Source organism: Gobius niger (assembly GCF_951799975.1).
Source record: "Gobius niger genome assembly, chromosome: 13".
Taxonomy (NCBI): domain Eukaryota; kingdom Metazoa; phylum Chordata; class Actinopteri; order Gobiiformes; family Gobiidae; genus Gobius; species Gobius niger.
Genome location: NC_136864.1, coordinates 3,920,502 through 3,946,837, shown reverse-complemented (window position 1 = coordinate 3,946,837; position 26,336 = coordinate 3,920,502). Strand labels below are relative to the sequence as shown.

At 43.5% G+C, this 26,336-nt stretch overlaps 1 protein-coding gene across 4 annotated transcripts in view; it reads right to left on the bottom strand.

The window, feature by feature from the left end:
* Window positions 1-26,336, bottom strand: part of LOC306972930 (neural-cadherin) — a 123,167-nt gene that overhangs the window by 79,229 nt on the left and 17,602 nt on the right. For all 4 annotated transcript variants that reach the window (XM_079569638.1, XM_079569637.1, XM_079569639.1 and 1 more), the window contains exon 2: window positions 5,190-5,390. In XM_079569638.1, the coding sequence (XP_079425764.1) occupies window positions 5,190-5,390 (201 nt within the window). The remainder of the gene's footprint in view (window positions 1-5,189; window positions 5,391-26,336) is intronic.

The following is a 26,336-nucleotide window of genomic DNA, read 5'->3' as shown; positions in this document are numbered from 1 at the left end:
ACTGTTTCCTCCCACTGTACCTAAAAAGCACCAAGAAATGGATGAAAAGTAAGTGCTGGTGAGTTCTGAAGTGGCCAGCAATGAGCCCAGATCTAAATCCCAACCAACACCTGTGCTGTGATCTTAAAATCGCTGTTAAGAGAAGGCCCCACTCAAATATGATCGAGCTGGAGCAGTTTGCTAAAGGAGAGGGCTCCAAAATTCCAGTTGAGGTGCAGGGAGTTTGTTCGTCCATGACTGTGTAGTTTCCTCATCAATATGTGAGTATAATAAAAGCTTAAACAGTGAATCATCACATTATATGGAGTTAAATATTGAATAATCAAATAGATGGAGGTGTGTGGACACAGACACAGATCCGGACAGATAGAAGGAGCAGGTGTGTGGACAGAGGCGGTGGAGGTCAGACTGGTCCCATGTGCAGCTCCTGAGGCTCAGAGTGTCAGCTGCTGCTGCCGTCAATCATCTCCTCTCACTCCACACACTCTCAGCTCTGTTCACACATTATCATCTCCTCACAGTCTGCTGAAGACGCTCCTCCCTCACTCCAGCCTCCCCTTTTAGCGTCGGTTCACAGAGGTTAGAGGTGTGCGATCGATCGCTTGACGGTGAGAGGGACTGGTGCGTCAGATTTTGTGCAAAAACTAAAATAGATTTGGGTTTTAGAGACTTCCTCGTCATGTACAGCACCCCACCAACAAATCAAACCAATTGGATTATCTTGACTTAAAGCCGACATTTCGCCACAATAAATATAGCAGCTTCAGAGTCTGGGTTTACTGATCTACTTACACTCCATCCACATTTGCCGAACAAAAGGACCTGCCACAGTGGGCTGTACCTGGAGGACCGAGAGCCACGGAGGAAGGGGGGGACACTAAAGCCTTTTACAAATACTGCACACGCTTTATCTGTGGCTTTAGTGGACACCTGCATGGTCCTTCAGCCAATTCAGCACAAACCAGCTATTAAGGTGCCCAGTCTATGTGCTCTAACTAACAAATATACATTTTGAAATCTAAAATATTTTCTAATTAATGGTCTTGTTAATAGAGTGTTACATGACCTGGCCCCGCCTCCTCTTAGGGAATTCATTAAAAAAAGAGACCTTTTTTTACCTCATGGGACTGCGGATGGAAATTAGCCTTGAGCTAAATCTGGCATATTTACAGCACTAGTTGTCTGTTCAGTAATTTGCACTGTCCCATTCAAATAAATTAATAAATGAAATGATTGTCCTTATGTACACAAACTTTTAATTTAGTTTTAGTCCAATTTTAGTCGTCAAAATTCTGACTTTGAAAATTAACCGTTTGCACATTTTATTGAATCATGGCTTGTTTAGTTCTGCCTCTCTACCATTCTCTACCAAGTGTGTAAAACTCAAAATATCCCATTTAGACCTGGCTTGGATTGGTTTGGACTAGTTTAGATCAAGTTTAGACTGGTTTATGCTTCTTTTGACAACTTTTAGACTGGTTTAGGCCAGGTATAGACTGGTTTATACTGGTTTAGACCCGTTTTAGACTGATTAAGATTAGGGTCGGTTTAAACAAAAAAAAAAGGTTTGTCTCCCAAATGGTTAGAATTTTTGGTTTTTTTTAATGGTTGGGTGGTAACATTAAAGGGTTCAGACTAAATGAACTCTGCTCTTCTCTGATCGTGCATGTTTGCAAAAGGCTTAACTGTGCGTTAAAAGCATGGTCCAGTGCAGCCGCAGGAAGCCCAACAGGAAGTGGGATGGGGCCCGGTCCGCTCCGAAACATTTTCGTCCTTTAAGCTTTCAAGGGAGAAGCCACCGATTTTCTGAGCTTAGACAAGTTGATACGTACCTGTTTGGTATTTGTGTGTGCCCTCAGTCACACAAAACGACCAAAGATGTTGTTAGCATTTGGCCTCTCCCAATGTAGTCTTACAGCCCCAAATGGGGTGCAGTTGGAAGAGACCACGCTCTTCCACGGGCACAAAGACCAGACAGGTACACATCAACTCGTCTAAGCTCAAATAAGGACACATCTCAGTATGGAAGAACTGTGGCCTGTTCCTTTAACTGGATACAGTCTTGTCATTCTTACATCCAGATGTTTGTCTTAACACACTCTACATTGTTCTTTGTAACGATGATAATAATCTATTTCTACTGTAAATATGGAAGCGGCTCCAAAAACAGGTGGCCGGCATGAATGGGTGTGAAGGAATCTAAACAGTGATGATGACGTCAAAGGGTTTATTCAAGATTTTATATTTGTCAAACCATGTGAATGGATGGAAAATTATGTTTCTCTCATCCTTGATTGTGGAGCGGGGGGAGGGGGAAGAGGGGTGGTGAGGGAGGGTTTCGAGAGTTCAGCTTCCCGATGGCCCTGTGTACGAAACTATTCCTCAGTCGACTGGAACTGACCCGTAGATTCCGCAGTCTCCTCCCTGAAGGCATAACCTTGAAGAGACTGTGTGATGTGATGTGCAGAGCCTTGCACTGCAACAAATCCAAATCAACCTTTAACCCCGAGCGGTGGCACACACACTGACAGGTTCAGAATCCGCAGGAGAAGTTAGTTCATTAGTTCATTATTACGGACTGGGTCGAGCAATCCACCCGGTCCAGTCGACAATATTTGAAGAAATGCAACAGCGACTGCTTCCAGCCCGTAACCCACTGATCTTCAAAGTAGAGGCTTGTGTTCAGAGAAAGCGCCGCCCTGTGAAATAAACAGCTCAGACCTGAACAGTTGTGACCGCGCTGCGTTCAGTGTCAGTGCGTTTTTAAATCCACGGATCCTCAAACGGCCGCGAGGCGTTCACTGGCCCGACCCGGCGACTTGTTGGATTTGAATAATGGTCACAAAGGCGTTGTTTGGAGCGAGGAGCGTGGATAAACACCGTGAACTCTGGTAATCGCCGCCTCGGGACAAATTATGGACACGTTTAGCGCTAACGGCTCAAGGCGTCACACTTTACATCATGGTTTATGACGCTGTAATTATCTTTGAATAAGGATCGAGATTTCAGTCATATTAGTGGATTTCTATGTAGAATGTGGATGACACTGCAGAGATATAAATCTGAAGGATTTGATGTAGATTATTGAGCAGCTCTTTCAGTGGAAGAATGAGACATCCTCAGTGCAAGACGGATTATCTTATCTTCTCTTATTGATATAAATAAGAGATTTTGGGCATTTCCAAATCCAGACTCTAGATCAGGGGCAGGCATCGTCAGGCCTGGGGGCCAAATCCGGCGCTCCAGGTAGTTCCTCTGGCCCTCCAGATGATTTTGAGAAACATTATTACACAAATCAGAGAGTAAGTTTAACATTATTAGAGTTAAATGGGAGAAAAAAGGTAGAAATACTGTCAATACACCCAATGAGGTCATGTATTATGCATATTATTAAGTGCACTGGAAAAAGAATAATCGTTTTAAGGAAGAAATTACATAAATCTGCTTGAATGAAGAGATTAAATCTAAGGTTTGAGTAGATTTGGTCTGGTCTTAGACGAGATAAAACCTTTAGTTATTCTCTTAATTCAGATCATTTTGTGTTATTTCAAGTGAAAAACAATTATTTGTCTGATTTCAAGTGAGTTTTATTCTTGTTCCATTGGCGCTATAGCATTTGTATCTTGGATTAGTTCAAACAGACTAAAATTCACCATAGAAGAACTTTGATTCAAGCAATTTTAAGTCATTTATCTCATTTAAGATGGTCATGTTTCCAGTGTTGTTCTTTACTTTGGGCTAATAATCAGCGGCGTCGGCCCTCGGTCTATTTACAATAAAGAAAATCGGCCCTCCGCCAAGATGCTCTAGACGTTTGCACTGACAGGGGGCGCTCTGTGCAACCTTCAGCTTCATACCTAGCGCAGTAAGTGGCTGGAGAGGCTCCTATGGTGATGTTGCAGCAGTGGTCCCTCCCCAAGCTTTACCTCCTACATGTTATTGGCCATAACATGTAAACATTCACAGGACAGCGTGGAATAAGTGAGTACACCGTCTGAATCTCGCTGAACTGCAGCAGTTTTGTAAAGAGGAATGGTCCAAGATTCATCCTGATAGTCGTGAGCATCTAACTACAGAAAAGCAGTTAATGGTGCAAAAGAGTCAGACAGCTTTCTTCCGCAAACCAAAGTTGAATAGTTTGGGAGGAACACACAACGTCATGTGTGGAGAAAAAATGGAACAGCACCAACATCAAAACCCTCTACTCACTGTGAAGTCTGGAGCAGGAGAATCAGGGTGTGGGGCTGTTTTGTTGCCTCAGGGCCAGGACAACGTGATATCATCAATAGAAAAATGCATTCACAAGTTTATCTAGATATTTTGCACAACAGCATTTGAATAAGTAGGTGAACCCTTGTATTAAATATCTTCTGATCCTTCTTTTGCAGTTCTGTAGTTGCAGACTAGACGCTCACAACAATCAGGATGAAGCTTGGATCATTCCTCTTTACAAAACTCCTGCAGTTCAGCGAGATTCACGGGATGTACCCACTTATTCCTCACTGTCCTGTGAATGTTTACATGTTATGGCCAATTAAAATATGATGAAATGTAAATGTTTGGGTGGTATTAGTTCAAGCAGACACTTTTTAGTCATTCTTTTGCTTTTAATAAAGACCAGACCACATTTTATGCCCAATTAAGGCAGAAATTTAAAAAATCCCAAACGGTGAACTCACTTTTTCTTGCCACTGTGTTTCTTCAGCACACAATATCACAGAGACAGAACATCAGGCACACAAACTGAGCAAACCCGGGACCTTCTTGCTGTGGGGTGAGCTGAACGCCAAGACCGAGGGGAGCAAACGTATTTTTAGAGATCCAGACTAAAGCCTAATTTGCCACATTCTGTTTTTTTTCCCGCGTGTCGCTCCTGAGGCTGAGATTAGCGCCGCGTTAATCCCATGTGCTCCATTAGGCCCTGTGTGTTTTACATCAACACGTCTGATCAGTGTGTCTGGGCACAGCGGCACATGTGTGAGAAGGCCATGGGCGCCGTTGTTATTCTCACACTGATCCCATTCCCAAACAACAACAGGTATTTTTAGCTTTACAGTGAAGCTGCTGAGAGATCAACGTGGAGGAGACGTGCTGAGAACCTCAATAACGCATTAGTAAAAGACAAAAATCCCTCAGACTAAACTTGATTTCACAGTTTTGCCGAACAGGAAAGGTGTGCTCAGACTCACCTTCCAGCAGGCTGAACTGCACCGGGGGCTGGTCCTGGCTCTGGTCCTGGTCTGGTTCTCTCACCGACAGCCTGTAGACCTCAGTCCCGGACTTGGACTCTGGACTCACGGCGCTCAGATACGGAACAGGAAACATGGACCACTGCAGCGGGACGGGGCCAGACCGGACCAGACTGAGCCGGGACAGGTACCACTCCGGACCTGAGAGAGAGAATGGGAGAATGTAAGTTCACAATATAGACAATGTTTTCAAGTTGTCATTTGTACGGGGTTGTCTTGGATTGAACAGGCTTTGTCTCTCCTCTAACACACTTCGGGCCCGATCTTGTTCTTCTGAACGCAGATTATAACGTAACATTTTGCACTTATTAGGAGCACACTTTGAGATCTTCCCACTCCTTCCCACCGGCTGTAGGCAACATCTCTTTCTCTTGAGACACAAACATTGTAGACCTCACGATGGGGTTAAAAAAGTTTGTAGTTTGACCTGTGAGAGCCCATAATGCTTAAGGAAGAACACAAGGCAAGTGCGATATAAACAAGGAAGTGAATGCGAGGCTGCCATCAGTGCTGCTTATAATAAACCACGCCTCAGTCAACTGCGCCACGAAGCGTTGGTGGAGAGATGATGTAACTGCATCACCATAAGCATTAGGAAGACTGTGTATCAAGCGTTTGCTGCAGGCTTCTCAATAACGGGTTGGTTCATGGGGGCCCTCGACTGTTGGGGCCCCAGGTAGCTGCCTGCCTCTGAGCGCTCCATAAATTGAGATCATTAACCATTTCCTCAGTTCACGTCTTCCTAGTTCCCACAGTACCCTGGATTTACTTGGCCTTGTCAGTACCCGGTTGTCTTGTCTGGGGAGGGCAGCACCTCCACCCTGTAGGTTCCCTGGTCACCATTTTGTAGTATTTTCGACAAACCTACGCAGTAAAAACAGTAATATCATTATATTCTAAGAAATTTCGCTTTAATGCCAGATTGAATCCAATTTAAAGTGGACATATCGTGCAAAATCAACTTTCTTGAGGTTTAAACCATCCATCCATCCATCCATCCATCCATCCATCCATCTTCTTCCACTTTATCCTGGGCCGGGTCGCGGGGGCAGCAGTCTCAGCAGAGATGCGCAAACTTCCTGATCCACGCACACCTCCTCCAGCTGCTGTGGGGGGGCCCCGAGGCGACACCAGGCCAGCTCGGAGACATAGTCCCACCAGCGTTTCCTGGGTCTTCCACGATTTTTTATTTATTTATTTGTTTATTTGACAGGGACAGTACAAGGAAACATTGCCAACTCGTTGGCCGATGTTCTGTACATAAGGCGTCTAGCCATCGGCTAATTTGCAGCCTCCGTCCCTGGTTAGGCTTTTGAAAGGGTTTATAAAAGAACAGAAAGATGAAAAATCAGTGAAAAGCATCAAACAATACAACAATAAAAAGAAAGAGGAGAAGACATATCTGACCACTTCCCATCCCATAAGTTCAGCCTCACAGTTCAGTGCTCACATTTTTGTTTGTTCTTCAGCCACAGCTTCAGCTTTTGTGAGAAAAGTCTCAGGTCCATTTGGGACTTTAACTCCAGTGGCAAAGTGTTCCATAACTGAGTCCCTTTCACTGAGAACGCAGACTGACCCAGAGCAGTTTTGCACTGTTTCACTCTGCAGTTCCCGCTGACTCCAGCTCTGGTACTCACTCCTTGATTAGTGTATTTTTGTACTAATTGACACATTACACCTCCTCCCAATAGGACATGCCTGGAAAACCTCCCGACATGGAAAACAAGGACAGACCTGGAGTCGCAACATTCATGCAGTTTTGAGTTAATCCTCGGACAAAGCTGTTTCTTCTTCTACGGTGTCGGCGCCTCGTTCTGTACTTCCTGATTACACTTGTGTCATTTTTTTTAAAGCCCATAATCCATCATGATCGATTCTGAGCCGTTCTGTGCTCGAAGTGTGTTTAAAAAAATGATTCCAATAGCTGCTACCATTGTTACCATTTAATTCTTACAGAGGCATACTTTCAAAAATAAAATATAATATCAAAGCTGAGGCACCAAAATCAATTTTTAAGCTCCATATGCATGACATGTCCACTTAAGCATTTAAATGGCTGTAATGTTGGCACAATGTATGACGGAAACCTTTTGAAACCATCTGGTCATCCTCGTGGCCACTGTCGCCGCCAGTGCCAGAGGACAAACATCTAACCGAGCTACCATGGTCTCCACCAGAAAATGTAGAAAATCTGATTAAAGTTCATGCCTAACACAGGAGAAGTGCATGTAATCATCGCACAAACAAGCACATTTATAAAACTACTCTTCAAAATCACAAACTGCTCTTTTGCTCCGCTCAAATCCCTTTTTGAAACCTTTGGGGAAACTGCTGAGTGCACTTGTTTCTGATGTTTTGTCAAAGCCTTTCTGAACCCGCCCGGGACTTTAGCGCCGAAGCCTCTACAACGCTCTTCTGCTCGTCTTGTTTTCGCGCGAGGCGGAGGAAACGCGGCCCCTTCACAACAAAAGCCCGCGCAGGATCACAGCGGCTCAGCGGGAGCTTTATTTTGGCGAGGGACCGGAGCGGGTTTGAAGTTTGGCTGAGTTAAAAAATTGCGAGTGCAAGTCGAGGGGAAGAACGGAAGCGAAGTGAGATGTGCAAAAGAGGAGAATGTTTGTGAAATGCCTCCAAAGAAAGAAGTATAGTCTCCGATGTTTGTGTAACGGAATTAAAAATACAACTGGCGCTGGGAGACTCAAATGTCTTCTAGAGCAATGACAAGAAACTAACAGTTTATAACTGGAAGGAGAATTATGACTATTTCCAAAGTACAAAGTTGGGTTTGTGTTTAGTCCCATTTGAAAGCCTGGCACACACCCCAGAACAGCAGGTGGCGCTGTGCGGCTGTAATGAGGAATCAAGTCTATCCCTGTTGCGTTGTCATAGACCAGTGGTTCTCAACCTTGTGGAGCCGCGACCTCCTTTATTACAGTTAAAGGGGTTCGTGACCCCCCGCCCGGGTCACACCGTGAGAAATCGGAACATTCGCCTACACAGTTCTTAAAGCAGCACTAAGTAATGTGTTTACCTTAATAAATCCTCCCCGTAGTCCCTGTGGGGGTAATACAAGTGTTTATGGGATGATTGGAGGGTCTTTCATCTCCCCCTGGTGTCTCTGGCCAGAAAACCATGTTTGCAACTTGACTGCCACCGGTCCGGAGAAAGCAATACACACTAATGTAATCACGAAGAAGAAGCTAATATGCTAACGGGCAAAGCTAACTGTGGGCTAACGTCACTTTAAACAGTATTTACAGCCAAGTTTGAGTGAAAAAAAATATTTCCATTGTATAATTGGATGCACAGTAACCCTCTCTCCCTTCGCCTTTCCTGTCAGCGTCGTATTTACTCTCCAAGACAATTAATAAGTTAAAAAATCGTAACTTGCTACTACACTTGCAGTGGCGCTTATGGCCTCTAGGGGGAAGAGTTACTTAGTACTGCTTTAAAAAAACAAAGAAAAAAACAAATGGCTAAAATAAAATCCATCAAATTATGAACATATAATGGCACTCTGGTAAAATAGCAAACACATGCGACAATAAAATATTATAATATACGCTAAAAAAAGTATGTATATTTTATCTACATTATCTGGCGACCCCCCAAATATGTCTCCGCGACGCCCAGGTTGAGAACCGCTGTCGTAGATGTTGTGAATTGGGACATTTTCTTGGTGGAAGTTTTTTTTTTTTTTTTTACAATTTTGTAACAATTATGAAAGCCAACATCATCAAAGTGCAATGGGGTTAAAGCAGCACTAAGTAACTCATGCCCCTAGAGGCCATAAGCGCCACTGCAGGTGTCGTAGCATGTTGTGATTTTTTTACTCATTAATTGTCCGTGAGAGTAAACACTACGCTGAGAGAAAAGACAAAGGGCGAGAGGGATATTGTTCATCCAATTACACAATGGAGATCATTTTTTTCACTCAAACTTGGCTGTAAATACTGTTTAAGTGGCGTTAGCCCACTGCTAGCTTTGCCCGTTAGCCTGTTAGCTTCTTCTTCGTGATTCCATTAGTGTGTATTGGTGACTCTGACCCGGTGGCAGTGAAGTTGTGGTTTTCTGTGGGTAGACCCCCCAATCATCCCATTAACACTTGTATTACCCCCAGAGGGACTACGGACAGGACTTATTATGGTAAACAAGTTACGTAGTACTGCTTTAAAAGAGATAACCATCAAATTACTATAAAGCCAAACAGCCTTCTTGGAATTACAAGAGTCCAGTGTCACTAAATTTACATTTGTTTAGAAAGCATTTTGCCATTACTGCAAGTCAAAGACAATATATTCAAATTATTAAATAAAGCCAATTAAAAAAACACACACAGAAAAAGTGTGTTAGAAAGTACAAAGTGTAGGAAAGGTCTGTAGGAATCCTCAGCCCTCACCTGAACCAAGCATATTTTCGCCAGTTTTCTCCTCTAAAAGTTTCTTGGGAAAGGTCTGGCTACAGTATAGAGTAGCATCACTACTGAGTATGGAGTGAATGAGTGTAAGCCATTATTATTATCACTGTGCATGTTCAAACGCCTCTGAAAACTATGAATAAACTCAGAATAATGTGCGGCGATTCGAGACTCGCGGCAGATCAATGGGAACGCATGAATTCATAAAACATGACGCTCAAACCGCGGGAATCTGCCAAAAGATTAATATTCATCACGGACTCCGCAGGAACAAAGGAAAGTGGGAAAAACAATAACACAAAAACACACGGACGCCCAAGAATTCTCAGTCAGATCCACTGGTTTTGGCCACAGCCTATGAATAAAGAGGAGAGATTTGAGGCACACGGAGAACTCTAAAACAGTCACATGACCAAGTGTAAGGAATGCCACTAACTGCTCACTCTTTTGACGAAGAATTGATTAATTTAAAAGATGGAGGCTGTTTGGAAGGAGGTTTGCACTTCCTGCTTTTAATACTTACATTTGTTTATGAATTATGAAACGTTCTGTGACTTTTCCATCAGCGCCGGCAGAGTTTGTGGTCTTTACCGAAACCACGCGCTGCATTTCAAATGATGTGAGGGAGAACACGGCCCATTATACCGAACATCCTGGGTCTGAAGCAGAACTAAAGGCGAGGGCTGACCCATTTCACGGCACGAGCGTTTGACCACAGACGCTATAGACTGACCACCAACGTATGAGGCCATCTCTTAATGCTTTTTGTGGCTTCTGTGTCTATATGTGTCTAAAGGGGGAGCACGAGTTTGCACATGGGCGAGTGATAAAGTGCCCAACCTATGTGTTTGTACCCTTATAAACAGCAAATGCAGATACAAAAACTATGTTTGTGCATCGCTATAAAGATACTGATTATGATTTTATTGGACGGATCTGAGGTCAGTCAACCCCTCAACAGGCCAACTAAACACCAACTCCTGAAACAATTGCAGTTAGAAAATCGCTGCCGATGCGGGGCGAGCCTGGGGGAGTGTGGGATGAACAAAGACGTGTATGTGCAGAAAACTTCTCCACTGTTCGTAAGTGCCAACAACGCTCTCGCCTGATGCTGTGTGGACGTATCTTCCTTTGCTTGTCCGATCACTGTGGGCATGACGTGGGCCTCTCCTTAAAGGTGCAGTATGCAACTTTTTAGGTGGACATTTTTGGCACTCCAAACGCTTCAGGATCAATTGTTTTTAGGGTTTTGCACCAGAAAGTGTCCAGAAAACAATTCTGGAGCGTCATAAAGGCCACTGTGAGGGAAAGCAAAGGTGCCATGCTGCACCCATAACACTACTGAATCATTAAAAGGTCTGGGTCAAATACATGCAACTATTAAGTCTTGCTTTTTCCACATGAAATGTTACATTGTGCACCTTAAAACAAATAAAAAATCATCCAATTTGTAGTTCCCCGAGGGGCAGTAAACATATGATTTCAACTCTAGTACTGATTACATAGTTTTTAACTAAAATGGCAAAAAGAGAAAACCTGTTTCTCTCAAATGACAACATTGTAAAAGGCGAAGTCTAACGCATTTGGACGTTTAGCACGTGGTCTCTTCAGCTTTCATTGGGCTGTTTAATGTATTTTTCCTATAGCCGTTAGCATTTGCCATCAAACATCGCAGATTCTGAATGATCCAGATGCTTTCATCTGCTCAAAGCCTTGTTAGAAATCATTAATCAATGTACAGATCGTTTACTTTAGATAAGTATAATTCATTTGAGCTTTTTGTGGGGTCGGATACACATCCAGGGGCCACTAGACATCATCTTATAATAGGCTAATGACAAAGAAACCACAGAAACCCCTCTCCCCTCTATTATGTACTCCACCCGTCTCACCTTCGCCTTCAGGGAGGAGGCTGCGGAATCTATGGGCCAGTTCCAGTCGACTGAAGAACAGTTTCATAAACAAGGCCATCGGGAAGCTGAACTCCCTAAAGCTCGTTTTCAACGGTAGTCCCTGGGCAAGATGTACTTTTCTAGCAGCAAACTAATTTAAACAGGTCCGGTAAACCATTGGCTAACAAAAGTGCGTATTTGGCTCAGAGCTGAAGGCATTTGTGCTGTAAAGACGTCTGTGCTGTTATGGCTGTTGTGTTCTGGACACTGAATTTGAGGCGGAAAATGTCACACCGTTCCCAGAAAAACCTCCCAATAACTTCTCCATTCTGCAGCAGACGGACCATCTGTATCGTCTGCGAACTCTGACATCTCCTTCTGTCTTTGCTAAAGGCCTTTTCTTGACAGCAGCTTTAGCGAGTGCCTCAGTGTGAACATGCCCACAGACCTGGCCCCTCTGCAGCGCCCCCTGAACTCTCCCAGGACCGGAACTCAGAGAAGGGACAAGGAAAAGCCATTAGGCCCGGGCTCTGAGCGGGTCTGCGGACAGACCTGGGAGAGGAGGGTCTAAGTGGATCGGTTTAGATCAGAGGGTCCGGGATGTGGGAGACTGAGTGGTCTGTGGTCAGGAGGAGACAGGACAGCCGGGGGACGAGCACGGCTGAAGCAGGACTGAGAGAAGACTAACCCCGAGACCCTTCCCTGGTGTTGTTTCTTCGCACCGGGGAAGACAGCAGATGCAAAGATTACTCAAACAAGCGTGAGGGGCTTGAAAACATAAGTCTGTGTATTTTTTTGATGAGGAAACAAAGCTCTAAAGTCTGCTTTGCATCATCGACTGTCAGTCAGTGAATGATTATGATTTCATTTATGGCTAAGTCAGTTGTTTTCAGTATTACTTTGCCCTGGACTGGCCAACCAGAACTCTTTACAAAGAAGAGAATCTGGAATCAGGGGTGATTTCTTCGAATTCCCGATGGGCATAATTGACAAGCGTATTAACCAATCAGAGAAAAGCCAAAGAAAGTTCGTGGTTTTACGATGCATCGGCCAGAAGAGCGGAGACAAATGTGACCGATGTCGTTTTTGCCACAGAAACTAAGCGATACAAGGAGTTACAGGCAACTTGGTTCAGATTTTAAACATTCAACACAAATGCGTAACGACTGATTCAATCAATGCGCACTTGGAGCGGGCCAAAAATACTTTCGAAAGACGGCATCAAGAAGAAAAGCCTCTTAGAGAAGATTAAGCAGGTACAATCTTGTGTACATTTAAGACAATATTTGACTAGTGGTTAGTTTGGATCCTGTCATGGCGACGTACTCTGTGATTGGATCAATATAAAACTTTTCGAGATTTGATTTGGCTGTTAGCAAAGTCCCTTTATGGAACGTGGTGGAGGGGTTTGAGCGCCCGAATGGAGCTCTGTTGTCGGGAGGCTTCGTGCCCCTGGTAGGGTCTCTCATGGCAAACAGGTTCTAGGTGACGGGTCAGACAAGTGGAAGAAGATGGATGGATGGATGGATGGATGGATGGATGGATGGATGGATGGATGGATGGATGGATGGATGTTAGCAAAGTCCCAGAGCGTCCTGCTTTTGAACAGAAACAAAACAGCAAGCCAAGCAAATTTTTCTCCAGAAACAATCAGCATTATGTAGTTTGAATATTCTCATGGCTGTTTTAAAAATATATATATATAACTATTGTCAACTGGTTCCAACAGTTCCACCACAAATGAGTCCCTTCTCCCTCCCTCTCACTCCCTCTCTTTCTTCTTTGTATTTCCAGTATATTTCTGATGTAATCCTGCCGTCAGCCGCTCTGTGGACTTTCCCATGTTTAATTCATGTCCCTCCGTCTCATCTTCATCACCGCAGCCTCCTTCTCCCCCTCAACCCCCCCCTCACCGAGAGGCAGGAGAAAGGCTAACCACTCTGCCACAGCGAGTAACGAGGGGAGGGCATCAGGAGTCTAACCCTCGACTGTCCTCACTGAGACCGCTCTGCTGCCGTACCAGTTTGCGGTGGGAATGCCTGTTTATTTTCCTCCCACAGACGTCCGCACATATCAAACAGAGATGAAGAGATGCATGCTGGGACGCGGATCGAAGAGAATTCTCCGATGGCCGTTTGAAGTGAGGCCAAGGGATCGGCTCGGCAGCAGCTACGGCGGAAAAAAGAGAGAGAGAGACGGGCTCCGCAGGAAGCCAAAACTGTCACAGAGATTTGGAAACTTCGGAAACAATGCTGTGCTGTGGATGATATGGGCTAAAGTAGTGGTTCTCTGACGCCAAGATTCCACATTGTTCTTCTGTTTGCTCAGCTCAGCTCCGCTAACACCTAGAACCTCCTCTGCAGTCCTCTGTGGTCCTCTCCTAAATTAATATTAAGGGGCAGGTGAGCTAGACTGTAAACTCCTGTCAAAGAGAAGCTTTGAAGCCCAAGTCTCTGTCACTCTAACAAGTTTTTTCCTCCCAGCTTGTGAGGGGCAGAGGCAGAGAGTCAACATGAGCAGCAGGTTAGACGACTGTAACGGCACTGTTAGAGCTGCAGAACATCCAGAACAAGAACCAGGAAACACGACCATATTAGTCCAGTGCTCCGGTCTCTGCACTGGCTTCCTGTCACTCAGAGAATAGAATTAACAGCTCTGCTTGTTATGAGTCTTTTCAATGATTTAGCACCAAAGTCCATCTCTGACATGTTGGAGCCGCATGAACCATCTCGGGCCCTGAGAACTTCAGGGAGGGGTCTCCTGGTGGTTCCCAGAGTCAGGACTAAACGAGCTGATGACATTGAAAGTTTTTTTTTAACATCAACTCATTATCTTGATTTATTTTGTGTGCACGACATTGACAAAACAACAATCGGAGAAGGTCAGACTTTTATAAGTTCTCCAACATTTGTCAGTCTGTTAGACCAGTGGTTTCCAAACCCACGAGAGTGAAGTGGGGTCGCATTCTGATTTTGAGACATTTATATTTATGACATTGAATTTGATGTATTTTTGATTGAAAACAGAACATTTTAGAGAAATTAAGTCAAGGTCAGGTATCGGAACTAACATCAATAAACCAGATTTTTTAATGTTTTGTCCTTAATGTCTTTTTGTAATGTCTTTAATTATCATAAATGCAAATTACATTTTACAGACGGGGGTCCTGAGTTGTTGAGTGATTACAGGGGTCCCAGTCAAAGTTTGGGAACCCCTGTGTTAGACAACTTATTATCCAGCCAAATCGTTTCCCTGTTTAAAACAATGATCCATGATGTCCTCCTTCATCTCCACACCATGTAGCTAAACTACCATCCCCTCTCAGAGCTCATCATATCTGTATAACCTTGTGATCCGTGCTGGAACACAACACTATGGGTGTAGACTCCGTTCCCGCTTCAGTTTTGTCACATCCCATGTATTGGTTTTCACCTCGGAGGTTTGTTTGTCACCTAATGTGTGTCGGGAGGATATTTGTGCACACAGAAAACGAGTCATCAGCAGAAAGGAGCGTGGAGTGTGTGGGCGCCAAGTTTAGTGTAATTAATACATGCTGCATTTTGTATTTAATAATATTTATTTTATTTTACAAGGGATTTAATGGGTTAATTTGTTGCAGGAAAAATGGAGTCAAATTGTAGTATTGCAGTCGTGTTTATTTTGGTAGGTAAATTTGTGAAAAGATGTATTTTAGAAGCTAATTTGTAATTTAAAATGTCCGCATTGGAGCTTTAAGCCCAGAGCTGCGCATCGCGCTAGAGCAGGATCAGAGGCAGTGGAGAGCCGGCGTGAGAAGCAGCAACATTAGGAAAAGAGCCCAACAGTTTCTTACCGTAGTTTATAAGAGGTTAGTTAAGGATTCTATGCTCCTGTAAAGTTCAACAAGTTCTGGAAAAACATTTTTGTTCAACTTTTTTACGTCGGAGTGGCCGTGGATTTTTTCCTCAACATAAACACGAGTGATCAGGGAACTGTGGACTCGCGCCGACACAGAGTGGATGAGCTGTATTTCTATATGTACAAAGCTGGTATCGCGTGAAAACCTTGTGACGTCGTGGTTCTGTGAGGACTCAGCAACGTACACAAACTGTACAGAAAACTGTCGTCAATGTGAACCACAGTTTACAAGAAAAGAGACTTTCACAAAAGTGCTCTGAAAAGAGATTATATCGAATACATTGGGAACTTTTTGGCTCCATCTTAGTTCATTCATTCATAATTTATATTCATAGGAAGGAAGGCTCACGTCAGTTGAGGATCAAAAGGTCTTTGGGCGGCATTTGAGACTTACAACCCACACCTGCAGCACAGTGGAGGCACAGCAGGAAAATAAACAGGGGCAAACGAGGAGGTGACCCTCGGGTGAAGAATGGCATCAGTCGGGGAGGAGGAAAAAGATAACGATTGAAGGCAGAGGGAGCTGCGCAAGAGGAAGGAGGAGGAGCTGACCAGTGAGGGAAACCACGCTCTGAAACAGGGACAAACCTAGGACAGGGTGCACTGTTTCAGAGGGTCACTGAAGGCAGCTGCCTGATTTCCTCCAGGTGTTACGGTTTCCACTACCTCCAAAAAACATGCTGGTCAGGTTGGCCCACAATGGCGACGCGGCTCAGGACTAACCCAACACCTGATTTACACAATTTGTTTTGTGTACCTTTGTGTGTGTGTGTACCTTTAGGGGATACTCGGGCTGAAAGGTTCGAGAACCACTGGTCTCTGGTCTTGCACAATTCGGGGCACAGGATCAACCAGGTTTTTTTTAGCATGTTTGTATTTATATATAACAAAAACCTATCAAGCCAATGGCACAGGGATTTAGATTTGCTGACTACAACAGATCAAATGGTATCTGTGCTCATTTACAACAGGGACACGTTGAAAAAGAAGCGTAAAGTATAATGTTATAAAACCAAATAAATCTCAAAACGACAGTCAAACAGGAGTTTCCCAACAATGACAGTCCAGGTTCTCAATCTGCCAACTGTACTAGATAGAAACTCTTACCTCAAGTCAAATAAAATGATCCTTTACCAGAGAAGCATCACAAAGTCGGAAACCTTAAAGAGAGCAAACCCCGAAGCATTGGTAAAAGCTCACTCATGGACGGTTTTCATTTGTTTATTTGTGAAATTCCTGATCCTCTGATGAACTTTTAAACAGGAGCGGCTTCCCATTGATGTCACAGAGCCGCTGCCGCAGCCGCTGTGATGTCAGTCTGGCTTTTGTTATCGAGCAGGAATTGATCCTTGCTTTGCCGCTGTCAGTTGCTGCATGAATAACATTAAAGGACTTTTGTCAGATGGAAACCAAAGCTGTGAAAGTTTAATGCGTGCGGTGGATAATTGATGTTAAACAGATGTGGCAGTCAGCGCTCTCTGTCAGACAGTTTCCCCCACAGAATAATGACAGGCTTCTTTATTCGCCATTTGTACAGCGGTCAAATTACTTTTACTTCACAACGTGCTCTCAAGAAGAAAGAGATTACTGCATTATTTGACACATAGTAGTACTTCATCTCCCCTCTCGTGTGCCCGTGTGAATCCTTTGACCAACTTTGGACTTCCTCTACAGCTGAGGACACACTCTGAGGTTTTACCAGTCTTAAAAGATTTTGTAAAGACTGGGAGGTTCACATTAGACGAGTGAAATAAGAGAATAAGAGATGTTGTTCTGTTGGCTTTATCAAATCAGGACCTTCAGCTGCTCTGGGGCGGTTTGCAGCGACCGGGATGAGTACCAAGTCCATCTCTGACATGTTGGAGCCGTATGAACCATCTCGGGCCCTGAGAACTTCAGGGAGGGGTCTCCCGGTGGTTCCCAGAGTCAATAATAAACACGGTGAGGCTGCGTTTCAGTTTCATGCAGCTAAAATCTGGAACAGTCTTCACGAGGATGTGTACTCTGCTGCTCTAAACTGGTTCAAGTCCTACCTCGAGGACAGGAAGTACTTTGTCGAAATTGGCAACTGTGTCTCAGACAAAATTGCCATGACCCATGGAGTCCCCCAGGGGTCAATCTTGGGACCCCTCTTATTCAACTTGTACATGCTTCCATTGGGTCAGCTAATAAACAGCAACAATGTGTCGTACCACAACTATGCAGATGACACACAAATCTACGTGTCTTTTCATGGTTTAGTACCAAAGTACATCTCTGACATGTTAGAGCCGTATGAACCATCTCGGGCCCTGAGAACTTCAGGGAGGGGCCTCCTGGTGGTTCCCAGAATCAATAATAAACACGGTGAGGCTGCGTTTCAGTTTCATGCAGCTAAAATCTGGAACAGTTTTCACGAGGAAGTGAGACAGGCCTCAACTCTGACAAAGTTCATGTTGATGTTTTATTGATTTTATCTGTTTTCTTGTAATTTTATGCAACTGTATAGCACTTTGAATTGCCTTGTGTATGAATTGTGCTCTACAAAACACATAAACTTGCCTTGCCTTGCCTCTCTCGGCCAACAAAATCTGGTCTTCTCGGTCTATTTCCTGCAGATGTAACCTGAGCATCCTTCTACCCAATATGATCACTGTCCCTTCTCTGCGTCTGTCCGTACCATCTCAGTCTGAATATATCACTAATCCTAACAATCCATGTCCTTAAACTGGAAAACAAAAACACTTAAAACAAAATTACAATTTCAAAGACGTTTCTTCACAAAAACCAAATGCTGATCTGCATGTCGTGCGGTTTTTCATTAGAGACGCCATATTGGCTGCGACTGAGCATAATGTATTCTAATTCTGGATCCGCAGATCTGGTCCCAAGTCGCGGATCGGAGTCGGACTTGGCCTGGACTTTAAAGGGTTCGGATCACGGTTTCCAATAGAAGGAGAGAGAGAAAGAGCGGGAGAGGGTGGAGCAGGGATGAGAGCAGTATCAGGCTCTTCACAGTCTGTGTCTGAGACGAACAAAAGGCAGATTAGCCGTGAGCTCGGGGCCTGCCGTCTGTGGATTCTGTTTCATGTGTTTGTGTTTATTTGTGAAGAGAAACATGCTGTACTTTGTAGGTTCAAATGAAAGAAATCAAAAGAGTTTCAGAAGGCAAAAAAACACATCTGAAGCGTGAGCAAGGGCTTTGGGTTGACACATCGTGGCACAAGTCAGGGCTGCAGGTTAAGGCGAGACGCTGCAGGTCAATAGCATTGTAATAACACGTATTGCAACTTTTCTGTCATTTTATGCTTTCATATAAAAGACATGCCTATATTTTCAGTGGCTAAGCAGTCAAACCCACAAGAAGGTCCTGGGTTTGACTCCCAGGCCACGTGGGACCTTTCTGTGTGTGAGATTTTCCATCCTCCTCGTCGGTTTCCTCCAGTTTCCTCATCAACGTTTTGAGGTTTGAATTGTGTGGAATTGAAGTAAAAAGTACCATCTCTGGCGATAAACAAGAACCCTGACGGCCACCTAAACTTGGTCTGAGGGCCGCATTTAGCCCTCAGGCCGCACTTTGGGCACCCCTGGCCTAGTGGTTAGACTTTACATCACCCCAAAACTTCTCAAACCTGGCTCTAAAGAATAATGAAGATAGAGGTGTAATCTTGAGTTAGGGAGCAGGACCACACCTCACATGGGGAGACTGGGGCTATTTGTCACGTGGGGTAATTTGTCAATTTCCTTTCATAGCCACACAGGGCGCTGTACGCTTGTACTGATGTATAATATGTGTATTGGTGTTCCTCTTCTCTTCCAATAATACTTTTCTCATGAAGGACACATTTTAAGTTTTTTTTTAAGGTTTCTCCCGAGCGTTAATGTCCGGGTAATTTCTGTAGTGAGTTTTCCTTTAGTTCGTGCCTTAAATAAAAGACACTGATTTAAAAGACTGAGATGCTAGCTTCGATTTGAGCCCTTTTAGAGCTAACATGCTAAAGCTGTTTGTTTGCTAGCTTACATTGTTCGTAAAGTGGACACTCGGGGTTATTTGTCACATGGGGAAAAACACGGTGGGACATTTTTTTCTTTTGTGTCTAATATGTCTTTCTGATCACTTTATTTTAACATGAGTTGCAATTGTGTATTTGTACATTTTAGACCTCACAGAGCATTTTGCAAAACAATTAACAATTAGTTCAAATTAATGTTATGAACAAATCTGGCTTCGCGACTGTTTTAAAACATATTTTGTCCTTTTATCTCAAAAAGCGAAAGAGTTACAACGGTTTATCAAATTTCAATGTAAAAAAAAAAATCCTTTAAAAACAATAGTGACAACCAACCCCACACATTGTGACAACCTGCCTCGCAAATGGGGCACATTGTCACAGTCGATTTTGTTGTGTTTGAGGGTTTATAACTATTTATCGCAATATGATAGAGAAAAGAGAGCGAGGTCTCCTTCAAGCTTTCATTTAATGCACGTCTGACTCTTGTGGTTTGTGATTTTCTATTGATGAGCGGTGAACTCTGGAAACAAAAGTGTGACAAATAGCCCCGGTCTTCCCTACATCCTTTATGGTCACATAACAACACCCCCGTCCCTCTGCTCAGCATTGAATATTTCAGTCTTTTCTTGAACGGGACTTTCACTTAGTAAAAATACCAATAATCACTTTCTAATATTCCACCACCACTGGAAAACTAATCCTGATTCCAGAACATCTTCAAAACAAGATGAATCTCTCTCTCCTTGTCCTCCATCTCTCCAAGTCTTTTATTAAATCCATGCGCCTCTGATCCACTGGGAAGCGTTTTTAGAACAAGCTAAGCAGGGGTTTGTCCCATCACATCATGTCCGCTCCCGTCACTCCACTAGAGCCTGTTAGCTCCACGTTAGCGCTCGCTTCGTTGTCCTCGGTGAAGCAGAAGGGCTCATATCCACGTTAGCGTTGTTAGCGTTGTTGTTAGCCTCCGTTAGCGCCTGACTCATGCCTGTTCACACTTGAGGAGCTGCAGATGTTTCCTCTCCGGTCGACTCCGCGCTGGATGAGCTGATGTGAAGTCATGAAGTTATAGGAGGAGATGGGTTCATTGGTCCTGGACAAAAGCCAGGACTAAAAACTAGGATTAAACAAGGATTTAATAAGGTCCAAGTCATGAACAAGGAAGCTAGCATAGCTTTATGAAACAGCTGTAGAGATAAAACAAGCTAAAGGGAAATGTGATGGCTCATCTGGATTTTTTTTTCTCCTTAAAGCAGTACTAAGTAACTTGTTTACCTTAATAAATCCTTTTCGTAGTCCCTGTGGGGGTAATACAAGTGTTTATGGGATGATTGGAGGGTCTTTCATCTCCCCCTGGTGTCTCTGACCAGAAAACCATGTTTGCAACTTGACTGCCACCGGTGCGGAGCAAGCAATACACACTAATGAAATCACGAAGAAGAAGCTAACATGCTAACGTGCAAAGCTAACTGCGGGCTAACGTCACTTTAAACAGTATTTACAGTCAAGTTTGTGTGAAAAAAAATATTTCCATTGTATAATTGGATGCACAATAACCCTCTCTCCCTTCACCTTTCCTGATACTCTCCAAGACAATTAATAAGTTAAAAAATCGTAACTTACTACTACACCTGCAGTTGCACTTATGGCCTCTAGGGGGAAGAGTTACTTAGTACTGCTTTAAATATCTTCATTTGGACACTATGTTGTTGCATATGCAATACAGTAGGGGGCGACATGTGCTTTTGTTTGCCTGCCGTCTGCCAATAACCTTAAAGAAGAAGAACAGCAGCTGTTGGTGATGTCACTTCCCCTCCCCCTGGGTAAGGACGGTCGAATTGGGCAAATTCTGCTGAAGCAAAAGCTCACTAACTATAGAGATCTAACGGTTGACCCATCACAGGTTAAGGATCAGGAGCTCGGGTTAGGACATACAGTGGAGGCTATAATTTGATGGTTTCGGACGCAGCCCATAAGCTCGGACTTAGGATGCTTTCACACTTGATGAGAGAAGTGTCTGTGGACCCAGTTTGCATCCCATTGTCCGTCTATATTTCCACTGACTTTTGCGTCTGGCATCTTCCACAAAGGAAAAAAATATATTCAGAATCCCCCCGACAGAGTCCCATCAGGGGGATTCTGTGCATCACATGGATACCAAACATGTCAGCATCTGTGCATGGATCGGCACAGCAGAACGTGACCATGTTGAAGTGACTAAATCTCATAAAATAAACATTGTAAATGGAGACTTATGCCTATTATTTTTATTTTTACATTAACCCAAATGTTAAAGGGGCTGGAAGCAAGTTCGCCATTTTATACTCACTACTGCCACCTCAGGCCACTTGTGTAACTGCACCTTCTATATTAAGCTCGTGCATGACGGCAATTCGGGCTGAAGTGACACATTTTTGAGTGACCGTACAGGATTTTAGAGGCAGTTGTGGTGAACAGGTCTGAGCTCATTCTACACATTATGACATGGCTGGAACATGTAGGGGGAGGAAAATACTTAATTTGAACATTTTTAAACTCCTTATAGTCCCTTTAAGGTGGAAAACTAGCCACAATCTCAAAACTGACCATGCACTCTGTTTTCACTCGCTGTGTCTCGCTTTAGTGTGGAGAGAGAGAAACAAACGTCCCATCAGCATGAAAGAATGCGATGAGTCCTGTTTGTGAGACGCAGCTTCTGTTTTGGAGCTTTGCACGAGGAATATTGAAGCAAAGGATATGAGAGGCTTCGTACCTGCACTGCCGCTGCAGTGTCTCTTCATTCATCAGGAGGTAAGTGCTGCACAGTGGAAAGTGAAATACTGTGTAGCATGTCTATTATATGATCAACTTCTTGAATGAAGATATCACAACCAGCGCAATATAAAAAATATTTGGGTCCTGAAAACTATAAGAAAGTTACTATCGTCCCAGCTCAAATAAGTGATTAAACTACAGGGTTTGCTTGAATATCATTATAGTGATCATTGGACATGACATCGGCTTTTTCTAACATGATGGTGACAGAACAATGAGGATGGATTTTGGAGTGAAAGTGTTAAACACACAGCACACAGGACGGTGTTGAACAGCAGACGGGGAGGGCAGAGGGGCTCGTCGTGAATCTGTCTGTTCTTTAATCCGCTTCATGGATCTGACCAGGATCGAGAGCAGCTCCCTGAGGACCCGCCCTGAACCAGTCTGGGACTCAGCAAATGGACACCATGCACAGTGGGGAAAAACTATTGTGAAAATAACAATGGTCGTGCCATGTACATTTAAGTAGAAAGGGCTTATTCTGATGCGCAGTTTGGGGTAAAAATATAATTGAGTAATGTTAATAGATTAAAGCTTATCCTAACATAATGCATTGCAAAAAAAAGTTATTTCCTGCAGTTAACTTATATTCAGTAATAGCCTGGGGAAAAACCTGACAATACAGTGAAGTAAACTGTAAAGTAACATGTGCAATAACCCCTTTGCAGAAAACGTTAAAAGTTATAGTTTTACAGTGTATGTTGTTTTTCTCTGTGCACTCAAAGCACTTTACATCAAGGAACCAGTCACCCATTCACACTCTCATTCACACACCAGTGCACGCAGACGCTGCAGGCAAGGTGGGTGAAGTGTCTTGCCCAAGTACACATTCGAACCACCGATCCTCCGATCACAAGGCGGCCCGCTCTACTCTCTGCGCATCTACAGAGGTACATTCTTCTTCAGTAGATTAAAGGAAATGTTTTACTTCGATTCCTGTCGGGACAACGTGGTCTGTGATTGGAACCATTCGAGATTTGATCAGCTGACGATCCTGCGTTTGATCAGAGACAAAAAGCAGGAGTGGACGCCCGAACAGGCAACTTCAGAAGATATGGAACATGAGTAGATACAGAAAATACACACATATATATTTCTTAATCAGCATATGAATATCTGTGTTTTAATGAGGCTTTTTCGCCGTTTGTAAAAGCCCTGAAAGTGAAACTGAGACGCTCTGACCCAAAATGGCGGCCTGTGCAGCGAGCGGGATTACCAGTGTCCAGGTCGGCTCCGTGTTCACACAGGCGGGCTGGATTAGATTATTAGATTATACCGGGATTAAAGGCTTCACGTGGCGATCACAGTTCGGCGTTACGGGTCAGATGGCGCTCAGATTAGTTTGTTTTGTAAATTGGTGTAATGTTCTCCGGGTCAGATGGTTTGGTGAGTATCCGCGTTCGCCTGCGATGCTGAGGAGGACCGGGTCGGGCCCCAGCAGACAGTCCGGGCCCCGGGGCTAGAGGAGCAGGATTAACGCGCGGCCGCTGAACAAACGCACATCCCACATCATCTGCATTTTCAGACGCTGCAGGCCATACTGGGAACTTCTTCAACTTAGCAGAAGTCGCCAAAATGTGAACTTCTGAAGCTCTTCTTTTAGTATTATGAAAACTGTATAAAACATATAAACCTGTGAATGTTTTTGAACCAGTCTCTATCAAATGTTACTTTGTTTATTATGGATTCAGGGATGACAGTTGGGGCCTGGGAAAGTCACATTAATCTGTCACAAATCCACAATGACTGGATGAGTTTAATTTTCAAATTAGGATTAATCGTATCCTCTCCGTGTTTAATGATGATCTGGAATATCCTCAGATTAGTGTTTTTGTTGCTCTTTTGTCATGTTTTAGTAGCGTTTTTGTGACTTTATCCTTTATTCAGGAAGCTTCACCTGAGTAATACCTGGAGAAAATGTTAAATGTTACTAATGTTGGCCCTCATTACGCCATACCTGATAGCCACGAAACTGATTCAAATCGTAGGGAATCCCTTTCACCGTCAGAAAAGTAACTATTGTATTTTCTAATTCAGATTTTTATTGTATTTTTCATGATGACTCGTGAAGCCTCTCCTGAACTCATGTCACTGCTGGTTTGAAATCTGAAATAACAACATTTCTGGTTGAGTTCTGGTCCTGGTGTCCTCGCGCTAACAGGATTAGCACTTGAGCTAATTGAGTGTTGAATGTAATTAGTGCAGTCTTTGATAACAGCATTAGCTTCAATCACTTTTCTCTCCTTCTTTCTCTTTCCCACAGCCTCTCTCTTTTTCTCTCTCCTCTTCCCTGTCTCCGTCAGGACCAGAGGTGGGTAGTACTGAAATACATTTCCTCAAGTACACTCGAAAATTGACCATACTAGATTAGATAAATGATGTAAAATCGCTTGAATTAAGGTGCTTTATATTGAATTTGAGTTAGGTTGAACTCAAGGTAAGATACAAATGCCAAATGAACAAGCAGAAATCCCACTTTGAATCAAAATGATACAAAATAATCTGAATTAAAGGAACAGGTTTTTCCATACTGAGATATGTTCTTACCTGAGCTTAGACGAGTTGATGTGTACCTGTCTGGTCTTTGTGTGTGCACTCAGTCATGCACAAAGACCAAAGATGTTGTTAGCATTTAGCCTCTCCCAGTATATTCCTATAGCTCCAAACGGGGTGAAGTTGGAAGCCGCCACACTCTATCACAGTCATGCACAAGACCAGACAGGTTCGGATCAACTCGTCTAAGGTCAGGTAAGAACATATCTCAGTATGGAAAAACGCTGGCCTGTTCCTTTAATGCAGTACATATATAATACTAAAATAAAGCTGACTACTTTGAGGTAACCCCAGCGATAAAAGGGACCACTGTACTATATGTCATTTCTTGCTTAATATGATTATTCTTTTCCCAGTGTATACAAGTACTTTTTGAAGAAACTGTACTTATTAGAGCAGTTATATCATCCAGTATGTTTTACTTCTACTTGAGTGATATTATAATGAAGCATATTTTAGGGCTGGGGCAAAATATCGAATGAGATTTGGATCGCAGTACTTTGTGCTCCAATATAAGTATTTCAATCCTTGTGTTTGGAGTTTTAAGGTTGACATATTACAAATCATAATTACTCACTGTATCACAACAATCTTTACTCTTACTTAAAGTGATAGTCTGGAAGTCTAAATGTTTCACAAATTTTATAAAAAAATATTATATTATTATATTTATTTTTTTGGTAAGTCCCTCCCTCCCGGATCTCTCCCACTAATCAGAGTCTAGCATCCTCCCGCTTCAACCAATGAGACAAGCTTTTCCTGTAAACCAGCCTGTCAGGTCCAATCAGAAGGGAGGGGGAGGAGCTTTACTTTTGAAAGTTCTGTTCCTGCTCTCCTCATTTTGCAGATCGAGAAGGGCTTTCTGGTTAAAGAGGGAGGAACTTGATTGTTCACTTGCACATTTCACTCTCTCTCTACTCACTTTGCAAACTTACAGACTATCACTTTAAGTAGAACAAATAGTTGTGCCACTGTGAGTGAGTTTTAAAGTTACAAAAGCTTCATGTCGACCTAAAATATATGTAGATTGTGTTTCAAGTCAAGTATTGATTTGGGCCACTAGTAGAGTAATCAGAGTAAATATTTGGTCTGCTCGGACTAAAGCAGGACTCCTCCCGGACTAACCCGGGTCGACCCTAAAGTGATCTCCAGGATCAGCGACAGTAAAGAGCGCGTTTGAAAGCCGAGTTTCCTGAGTTGCGGCGGTTTAAGCGAGTGGTTTGGTCCGAGCCCTCGTTAGCGCGACAGAACGTCTCCGCCGCGGTGACACTTCCTGATCACTCGCTCGTCTGATGTCGGTGTTTAACGGGGACGCATTAGCCGTCGGCTCAGAGCCTCATTTACATTACACACAGTGAACTCGCTCCGTGTTTTTTTCTGTAATGAGCCACATTTAAAGGCAGGGGAATCTCCAGGGACAATAACGCCAGCAAATTGTTTAAAATAATGATGTCTGAGGATTTGTTCTTTCCCTCTTACTTCCCCCCAATTAAAAATGGGACACTACAGGAACTCTTTAGACTTG